The sequence below is a fragment of the Elgaria multicarinata genome, chromosome 3 (genome assembly GCF_023053635.1).
Source record: "Elgaria multicarinata webbii isolate HBS135686 ecotype San Diego chromosome 3, rElgMul1.1.pri, whole genome shotgun sequence".
Taxonomy (NCBI): Eukaryota; Metazoa; Chordata; class Lepidosauria; order Squamata; family Anguidae; genus Elgaria; species Elgaria multicarinata.
In genome coordinates, this window is record NC_086173.1 from 13902548 (window position 1) to 13913277 (window position 10730).

The 10730-nt window shown below is 47.7% G+C and overlaps 1 protein-coding gene across 2 annotated transcripts; it reads right to left on the reverse strand.

Annotated features, from left to right (window-relative positions):
• Nucleotides 1-1705: 1705 nt before the first annotated feature.
• LOC134394138 (uncharacterized) lies at nt 1706-10282 on the reverse strand. Of its 2 annotated transcripts, XM_063119328.1 has the most exons (3): nt 10191-10282; nt 5269-5331; nt 1706-4770 (listed from the first exon to the last, which is right to left on the reverse strand). In XM_063119328.1, exon 3 carries the CDS (start codon nt 4755-4757, stop codon nt 3669-3671), a length of 1089 nt encoding a protein of 362 aa, XP_062975398.1. In that variant the 5' UTR covers nt 4758-4770; nt 5269-5331; nt 10191-10282; the 3' UTR covers nt 1706-3668. The 2 variants fall into 2 exon arrangements, with proteins under 2 accessions (XP_062975398.1, XP_062975397.1); XM_063119327.1 differs by lacking the exon at nt 5269-5331.
• Nucleotides 10283-10730: the final 448 nt, after the last annotated feature.

Here is a 10730-nt window from a genome sequence, read left to right on the forward strand (position 1 = left end):
TCCACCCTAAAGCATCCCTGACAGATGGTGGTCCAGCTGCCTCTTGAAGGCCTCTAGTGTGGGAGAGCCCACAACCTCCCTAGGTAACTGGTTCCATTGTCGTACTGCTCCAACAGTCAAGACGTTTTTCCTGATGTCCAGCTGGAATCTGGCCCGTTATTCCGTGTCCTGCACTCTGGGAGGAGCGAGAAGAGATCCTGGCCCTCCTCTGTGTGACAACCTTTTAAGTATTTGAAGAGTGCTATCATGTCTCCCCTCAGTCTTCTCTTCTCCAGGCTAAACATGCCCAGTTCTTTCAGTCTCTCTTCATAGGGCTTTGTTTCCAGACCCCTGATCATCCTGGTTGCCCTCCTCTGAACACGCTCCAGCTTGTCTGCATCCTTCTTGAGTTGTGGAGCCCAGAACTGGACGCAATACTCTAGATGAGGCCTAACCAAGGTCAAATAGAGAGGAACCAGTACCTCATGTGATTTGGAAGCTATACTTCTATTAATGCAGCTCAAAATAGCATTTGCCTTTCTTGCAGCCATATCACACGGTTGGCTCATATTCAGCTTGTGATCTACAACAATTCCAAGATGTACGTGTGTGTAGCTGCAGAAGGAATGGTTAGCCCCTACCAACACCCTTCAATGTCCCCCATACCCCTCCTCACACTAATTACACTTGAGAAAAGTCTCCCATTGACTCCAATGGGAGGTTTTCTTTTCAATCTTAAATTCTACAGAGGTCACAGGACAGGGCAAGCAAACTTCATGGAGATTGCAGCTGGGGATGCATTGCTCTCTCCATGAAAATGATCTCCTTCTCACATAGTAATTAGGCTGGGGAGGAAGCCTACCATTAGCTCTATGGAAGTTCCCCTGGTGCTCACATCTTTATCTTCCTTGGCCCCAGGGCTAAGGTTTTTCTGTTCCCCCCAGGTATTTTAAATATAAACATTTATGCATTTCAGTATTTTTCCTAAACCTGACTGGTTTTAATGTCAAGATTTATTATGCAGTGTTGATATATGTTTATTTGGATTTTTGTGCTGGTTTTTAACTAATTTAGGATGGAATATTATAGGGATGGCCATAAGCCTCCGAACTCAGAGGCTTACGGCCATTCAAAGCAGAACAGGAGGAATGGTGGAGGTGGTCTTTGCCTCCGTGCTCCTCCTACACTGCATTTTAGCTAGATGGGCTTTTTTGCCCATCTAGCTGAGGCGTCAAGGAGGGGGAGGGAAGGAAGGAAGCTGGGGAGGCTGGAAGATTCCTCGTAAGCCAGACAAAACATGAATACATTCAAAGATAGCACCTGCCCCCCCACTAGTCGTCCAAAATGGCACAGTCCACTGCCATCTCTTTCCCCTGCATGCGTAGACCGGGCCTAACAGAGGGCACAATACATCAGGACATCTCCCTGTGCAAACTGCTTTGAAATGAATAAGACCTATTGAGCCTTTATATTCTAACATTTAGAATCTAAATAAGAATTAGGGTGCACTCCTATGAATTTTATATAGAAAAAAACACCTACAACTCCCAGCATGCTGGCTGGGGAATACAGGCAGTTGTAGGGCTATTTTCTGGGCTCTCAAGTTGATTAATTGACAAGGACCAATATGAATCAGTGAGGCTGTATGTTAACACCAATTTTATTTCATGGGACTGTTTTGGTTCTATAGTGTTGCTGTAGCTGAGAAGGAAAAAAACCCATCATCTTTCCTTTTAACCATGTGGTAACTTTTGTTTATTAAAAGTTGTCATTTGTCTCAAAAAGAAACCCATACAGAGGATATGGCAGTACACACATTTCTTTAAATCAATGAAATCATTTGTTTAAAAGGTAGGCAATTAAGCAACTAAAAACTCTTCAGCTGACAGCCTGAATATTTTCCATGCCAAGCATATCAAACGCTAATAAAGAAAAAGAGTACTTTGGAGCATGTGCAACTCGCCTTTTCTCCAGCACAAAGCACTCACAGTAAGAACCCAGACCTTAAGGATACTCAGAAAGTTTGGCTTCCAGGCAGATCAGAGGCCCAGAAATTAAGCATGGGGCAGGGTGACACAGCAATGAAGAGGCAGTGAAGATGTGAGGAATGCAGGGCAGCCTCCTGCCCAGATCCTTGTCTCTCCTCCATCCCAATGCACCAAATCTTTTCCCCTTATTTATCAACCATGTCAGTTGGCTTGGCTTGGCTATTGCAGAAAGGATTTTTATTTTATTTTAAAAAAAAATACCTACAGGCACCTGTGTGCTCAACCTAATCTACTTTAACTTTCCAGTCTAGCAAAAGAAAACAAGAATGAAGTGGAGAGAGGGAATTCTAGGATCAGGTAGTCTGGAACCCACTGTTTTGACCAAGGAAATAAACATAGTTCTACGGTGACTTGTACAGAGGAGCCTAAATTAGTTAGTCTCGTTGAGAAGGAAAGAGAACTCCCCGATCCGCTCTGGATCCCGATCTGGTCCGAACCACTCTGGGTCAATCCGGACTTCTTCCAAACCGATCCGGATCCGAATCCTGAGCGAGATCCGGAGGTCCGGATTTCCCCCCATAGACTTACATTGGAAAAGAAAAACACCTATAACTTTTTTAGTTTTTAAGATAGAAACATGAAAATGGGCACCATGGTAACTTCTAAATATATCCTTAGTCATGGCAGAGATAAATGCATTTCTGTAAATGGGGGGGGGACTTTAAAAAATCCCCCAAAATCAGGGGATGATCCCATTTCCTTCAAAGCAGCCATGAATAAGGATATATTTAGAAGCTATCATGGTGCCCATTTTCATGTTTCTGTCTTAAAAACTGAAAAAGTTATAGGTGTTTTTCTTTTCCAATGCAAGTCAACAGGGAAAAAAAATGCGGTTTGACCCAAAATGGCATCCGAAGCTCCGGATCGGTTCGGATCGATCCGGATCAATCTGAACCAATCTGAGCCGATCCGGACCTCCCCCGACCCGAATTTAGGGGGTCCGGATCGGCCCGATCTGCTCCGGATCCGGGGATCTGGAGCGGAGTGGAGCACAGCCCTACTGATTAGGTTGGGTTGGGCTGCCTTAACCTTGAACCAGATATTGGCTCCCAGACTCTGTTCTCAAGATCCTCAGGAGCTTATCAAGGGCTCCCTCCAGTGGAATCATAGAATCATAGAATAGCAGAGTTGGAAGGGGCCTACAAGGCCATCGAGTCCAACCCCCTGCTCAATGCAGGAATCCACCCTAAAGCATCCCCGACAGATGCTTGTCCAGCAATGGCAGACACGGCTCCCTTAAGGCCAAATTGCACTGCCCGTACAGTGTTAGTGGGAGAATTCTGGGCCCTATTTGCCACACGTAAACTGAATTAAGTATCCATGACATAAGTGGCCTCCCAGAATCTTCTGAAAATACACAAGGGTTCTGCCACAGAGAAGGTCATGTTGGAAAAGTCACCTGAATGGAGAAAGGTTGAAAGCCACTGGGACAGGGTAATCGCCACAAGGCTCACATATTCTAGAGGAAGGGTTTGCATTAATCGAAACAGAAACAAACTACCCCCCCCCCCGGTCCGCCCAACCTGCAGGGCCAAATTCTGCAAAAAAAAATTTTACTGGGCTTTGATAGGTTGGGGGCAGGGAGAGGAACCGCTACGGTGCCCACCCTCCTGCCTTGCCTTCTACCCGCCCCACCCCAGTTCAGTTCATCTTGATCAGGATCTGTTCAGAGAAGAGCTTTTTCAACTGGGCCACTTCAGCTGAAAGTGAGGCTAGCTGACTCCGCAGGGTACTGTTTTCTGTCTGGTACTCAGCACCCTGGAGGGCTGGAAGCTGGGCACCACTGGGAGCCTCCACTTCACAGCAACTATTGAACGCCATCGTGCCTGCAGGTGCTCCAACATTCCTGGGCTCCTCCCGGGCAGCCAGCCCCCTCCAGGTTCCCACGGGCGGAGACGGGGGATAATGTCCCGGTGGCTCCCCCGTCATCTCCTCTGACCCCCCGGCCATTTTGAAACGCAGCTTGTGAGGGAGCCCTTTGACGCTCTCCCCGCAGTCATAACGGCCAACTCGGCCCAACTCGGCTCCGTCACCAGGGGCTTCAGCCACGAGGCAGTGGCCGTCGTAGACCATTCCTTCCTCGGGTCTGTCACGCTCCTCAAAAAAGACAGGGCTTCCCATATTGGAGCTGCCTGGAGTGGAGAAACCAGAATCCTCAGAGCTGGTGGGCGGCTCTGGCCGGAAGGAGCAAGTGTAGCGTGGAGGCTCAGGAGCCACTGGGTAGGGCTGAGGCGCCGCGGTGGGCCGGTGGAGTTCAGTGGTAAGAGGTGCCCCTGGCTGGGAAGGTTCAGCGGGGTCCCGAATCAAGCCAAAGCGGAATTTGAGGGCCAGGAGCTCTGCCTTGAGGCGGGCATTCTCCTCCAGCAGCGCCAGCACCCGCCCCTCCAGGGCCATGTCACTGACACGCCGCTTCTCCCGAGAGCGCTTGGCTGCCTCGTTGTTTTTCTTCCTCTTGTCCCAGTAGCCGTCATCCTTCTTCTCATCGGGGGTAAATTCCCGCTTGCGTCGGACCATGCTCGAGAGGGGGCCCTGATCCTTTTGCTGCGCCCCCACGCTGCCTGCTGTCCTGATAAGGGAGTGGCTGAACAGGCCGTTGGCTGACAGCAGGGAGACGGTCTCCTCTGCAAAGCAAGACACAGCAGTGCGCAGCTCACACGCGTGGGCCGGGGGAGGGGGCTGCGGCAGCTCTGACTGAGGTTGGGTTGGCGGCTCCTCCAGTGGCAGGTCCATGTCTCTCCAAAGTCTGTAGGGTGGGAAGAAAAGAGAGCAAGTCAGTGCATGCCAGGGAGGGCTAGATTTCCTCAGTGTCCCCACCTGGGGAATAATACCAGGAACAAGGAGAAGGAAGGAAGCGCATGCGCCTAGCCTGCCATCTAGTGGCCAAGTAGTTAAGAGTCATTTCTGTGACTTAGTCCTGCCTCTGCAGCCCCCAGTCTGCAACACTGAGTATTTCCAGATCTAAAGCCACCTATGCACAGTTACACAACCCCATTAGGCCATGCCCTATTAGAGTTTAAGTTCCTTGCAGGCTCCCTATGGACTTCCCTGAACACACAGCAAGAGATAACATTGCCAGAAACGGCTTTGTAAGAACACACCCACACATCTGGAAAACAGAGCCAAAGAGGCTTAAAATGCCCACCATTATTTGTCATTCCTAATGCTGCTTTTAGCTGCCAGCTCCATACTCATTGATCTGCACAGCGGTCACGTAATGAGGTGGGCTATTATTAAGACTCACTTTATAGATGGGCCGCTGAGATCCAAGACAGACTTGATAAGCAGGGATTCAAAGCCAGACCTCCTACGAAGGAGAAATAGGCTGTGTTCGGGTTAATAAGCTACTCAAAATAAGCTACTTATTTTGAAAATAAACTAGCGTTACCCCCCCCCCCCCATGATCAGACAAATAAGATACTGTGCATAATCTTGTCACACACACCCCGGCCCCCTGTCCTGCTGAAGTCCTCCTGCCCCAGCAGTGGCACTGTTTCACTCGTCGACAACATTGCAGCAGCTTGTTTTAACCTTCCACAATATCCCAATGCGATGGGAGACATTAATCCAGCATTTCACTCCAACAAGGAGGTGGTGGCTCTAAAGAGCTGGAAGTATGCAGGATTGGGACCAAACTTCATACACAGCCTCCCCTAGTTGGGGAGGCACCTGATGCACCATCAAAACCCTGCATAATTACATGCAAAGCAGCAATAATAATAATAATGATCATAATGGGGTTTTCACTGTGGAGCAGCCCCCTCTCAGGGACAGACCCTTCCTTCAGGAGGCTATAGGGGTGCACCTGTGGCAGGGGCTGTGCCTAGTGGTGTCAGCGGGCGTGGCTTCACTCACATGGGGAATTCACAATGTGTCCAGCTGTGAGAGCTGTTTGTTTGCTTGAAGGCTTCAGTGCATCAACACAGCCGGAGGAGACGCGTCAACTTAATAGTCTTTTAGCATTTAAGAAAGCTATAAAGACTGCTCTATTCCAACAGGCCTATCCAGGGGAATTTTAGGATGTTTTTAGGATGTTTTAATAACGTATACTATGTTTTAAAATTCAGTTTTATGTATTTTATACTTATTGTTGTTTCCTGCCTTGATCCAAGCAGAGAGGCGGGTAAGAATTATTATTATTATTATTATTATTATTATTATTATTATTATTATTATTATTATTATTCCTACCCAAGCAAAGCTGGCTCCATTTGCTAGGTATTTATATAGCACCTAAAAGTGTGCTGTGCTTTAGTATAAATTCTTCCTAAAGACATGCTTTCTCTAACTATGAGTAAGTTTAGGTGTGGGCCAGTTTGCCCAAGATACATTGTCCTGTTCTTCTTAGTCTATTCTGTGGTCCCCTGACTGTTGCTATTGCTTCCTCCTGGCATTTCTCCATGACTGATAGAAATGGAGCAGGTAGAGACAGACCTGCCAGAGGAAAACAAAAGTTTAATCAATACCAATCCAAGCAACATTCTGAGATGGAAAGGATTCAGAAAAAAACAACTCGGCGTCCTGTGGCACCTTAAAGACTAACAAATGCATTGTGGCATCAGATGCATGAAGTGTTATCCTCAGTTGGCAGAGAGGGATGTGTGTCAGTCGGTAACAATTCAATTCAAGCTTAATTTTATGCAAAATAAGCACAGTAACTATTCACAACAGTAGCATTGCTAAGTTAATAAACACCTACAGTGGGACAGAAACCTATTATATAGATTCAGGTTTAAACTGGTAATCAGTCTTCTTGATAAATTCTAATCCAGCCATTTCACCCTGGAACCTCCCTTTGAGAGTCCACTGAAGCAGAATGCCAACTTGCGAGTCAGCAGCAGAGAAATGTTATGTCACCATTTCTGATTTTAGACTTGTGTACATTTATTATTATTATTTGCATGGAGCCTGATTTGTTTGTCAAAGCAAGAAGACATTGCTGGTGAGTGGCACAGTCTTGTGGTTAAGGGCCTGTAAGAGTGTTGTCTGGATAGATATGGGGACAGAGTTGACATCTGAGTTTGTTGCAAGGTCTGGTCCTTTTATTTGCGTGTCTTCTGTGGCCTATTCTTGCTCATGAGTAGTTGGTTTAGATTAGAGAACTGTCTGTAAGCAAGGATAGTCCACCAACCCAAGGGCCGCAAGAGGAAAATATCATTGTCTAGGATGAGTGATACCTTAGAATGGCTCGAGCTAGGAGCTGTAGGTACTGAGTCTGCCCTGCTGTGGGTTATTCCTGGGAACTTACCTGTCTAGCCTTGTGAATCTGACAAAACATTGTCACTAAAGCAGCTGAAATTGTCTAACCATCTATCTTGTGCTGTTGGATACGAGTGATCCTGCCTGGCCCTAAAAGTGTTAGATTGCAATGCCAAATACTCTTACTGGGGAGTAAGCTTACTCAGTGGGGCTTACTTCTTAGACATGCTAAGGACTGGCCAGTTATTATATTTTATCCCACCCTTCATAGTTGTCATCACTCTTCTAAGGTCACCCAGTAAACTTCATGGCCAAGGGGGAATTTGAGCCCAGATCTCCCTGGATTATTATTATTATTATTATTATTATTATTATTATTATTATTTATTTATTTATTTATTTATTTATTTATTTATATAGCACCATCAATGTACATGGTGCTGTACAGGTAACACAGTAAATAGCAAGACCCTGCCGCATAGGCTTACAATCTAAATCCCAGCCATTACACACCACATTAGTTCTTCTGAGCATGTACAAAGCACACAAGGGGGTAAAATGTGGCAGGGCAGGGAGCAAACCCACTATATATTCCATTGGTTTTCAGTTGAAATTAGCCCAGACTCTTCAGCAATCAGAAACCGAGATATTAGCTTATCTCTGGCCCCACCTCAGTTGAAGCTTTAATCCCCTCCTGGCTGCAGAAGTGAGCCAATGAACTCAAACCACTTTTTCCTTCAGTCCCTGTTCTAGGCACTGCTGTAACTAGGTCACTCCACCATGAAAGTTCCTTCCTACCCAAAGACCTCACGTTACCCTATTTGTTGGGAACATTCCAGTCCAAGAACAGGACTCAATGTGCTTGTGCAACGAAAGGAGGAAGGCTGAGAGAAAATACAGTTAATTTAACCCCCAAAACCCAGGGAAACTCCAGTATGCTATCACTATACACACGCACACACACTATTACTATTTATTCATTTACAATATTTATATACCGCTCCCCATTGAACATTTTGGAGCGGTGTACAAGATAAAATAACATAAAAACAGAATAAAATACATTAAAATAGATTTTAAAAGAAGCAACATGTACAGTGAACCGTGGCTGGTCATTAAGGAAAGCCTTCCTGGAATAATGACATTTTCAGGAAGTGCTGAAAGGAATACAAAGTTGGCGCCTGCCTGACCTCCAGAGGCAGGAATTCCATAAGAGGGGGGCCACCACGCTGAAGGCTATGACTAGTATTACTACTATGAGAGATGTACACAACAGGGAAAAGTTTATATATTGCTATTTCAAGCACACTTTTTGATCAGCCCAGATAGTCCGCCCTCCTTTTGTAGGCTTTTGTTTCAACAGCTGAAGGTTGCTTGATTAACAGGCTTTGACTGCTGTTGGCTATGCAAAGTCATTGTCACACACATTGACCTGTCAGAGTGGGGCAGAGACCAGAGTTCTGTCCGGGTACAAATGTGTGCGGCATGGGAGAGAGAGAGAAGACGAGTCAGATGAGAGGAAAAGGAAAAAGTCTCAGTTTTCCAGCTAAATACGCTGTAGCTCTTGCAGGGGAATATGCTATTTCAAGACTGATATTTATCACTCTAAATAAACATGTTACAAAACCACCATGAAACTAATTCTGCAAAAAGCTGCCCTGCCCTGAAACCTGCTATCGCTAAGGGAAAGCGGGAAGCATGAAATGTTTTCATTGGACAAGTTATGGTTCTAAGAAAAGATACACTCCGAGCTTTTGAACTACATCAGATTCTGCACAAGGTCAGGCAGATAATTTCAGAGAGAGAGAGAGAGAAAATAGTGCCAAAACCTCTCTATTTCAGTGGAGCAAATAGGGCAACTAACTACACCACTGTCAGGTTCCTATAGAGGCGTTTGATGTACATAATCTCACGCAGGTATGCACAGAACAAAGGCTTCTGTACTGCACCACACAGGGCCAGGACGATTCAGGAGATTTGGAGGTGCCCAAGGAGTGAGCCTCAAAATCCTTAACAACATTGCAGGGGAGTATATGTTGCAATGCGCACAGCTTCTTTAAGGCCTGCTAGAAATGTTGCACCCTAACCTTGCGCAATCACAACTATCCTACACCTATCACAGACAAACACACACACACTTTAAACAGGTTCCAAAGCCCAAACTATTACAAAAAAAACATATACCGTTTCAGATAGAACCATAGCAAGCCCCAGAGTCGGTAGGTCAGCCTTCTCCACACCAGTGCCCTCGAGATGTGTTGGACTACAACTCCTAGCATCCCCAGCCAGCACATAGGAGCTGTCTTAATGTGGGTGGACGGTTTTAATGGAATTGTTTTATATGTTGTTGTAAAGCGCCTCGATGCCAGAAATGGTGAGGTGGCGCTATAAAAATGCTTATAAATACATTGTAGCCCAACACACCTGGAAGGCTGTCCTAGATAACATTTCTCCAAATGAGGCTCATTTTAAAAAGCTGCGCCTCCAATAAGGCACATGTGCCTGCAGCCCTGTGTCTGCATGAGTGAAGGACGGCCCCACCGAACAGGCACTGTCAGAAAAGTCTTAACTCCACCATCTCATTATAACAAATAAATATTGAAAAATAAGAGCTGGAGGCCATCACATCTTCTGTTTTGGGGAGCCCCTTCACGCCAGCCTGGGAGCAAACTGTGGTTGGCCATTCAGGGGCTGAGGGGGAGGGGGGAGGGGAACGTGCACTCTGCACATGCTCAAAGGCACCCTCAGTACCTAAAACTGGATTTGAAAGCCCGCAGGGGGTTGTATGAAGAGGGGCTTAGAAACCCACCCGAAGAAGTCTTGTGCGTGGACTGAGGCGTGGAGGAGGTGGGGGTGGGTGGGTTTCGTCTCTTATGCAAGGCCAGCGCCCCCGCCCCTCTTTCTTTGTCTCCTAACGCGACCGCGACGCCCACCCCGGTGCGTAGACGGCGAGAGCCCCAGTCTTACCTCGTCGGAACTGGGAGCGGGGAAAGGACAGGCACGGCCGAGGCAGCGACGCCCCGGTTCTCTCGCGGCGACCTGCTCCCCCGGCAGCTTCTTGACTGCGTCCCGCTCCGGCGTCTCCGGTCCGCGGTAGGCGCCTCCCCGCCGGCGCGTCAGGACCGCCCTCACCCGAACCCAGTTCAGTCGAGGACGCCGCCTTACCCGAGTTCACCCCGGCGGGCCATGCAAGGCCGGCGGAGGAGGGACGGGGCAGCGGGAGCGAGGACCGACGTCACGCCCGTCCAGGCAGGGCTGGCGAGCGGCGACGCGGTGGACTCTCCCGGGCGGGGAAAGGCTGCTGCGCCTGGCTGGCGCTTAACGACTCAAAGGACCATGGGTCTCTGCCCACCCACCCCCGCCAAGGAGCGCACGAGATCCAACATTCAAGACGACGGGGGGGGGGGGGGGAGTTATGGAGGGGAACGACCCGAGGCCTAGAAGCTTAATTAATTAATTAATTAATTACACTTATATACCGCCCCCATAGCCCGAGCTCTCTGGACG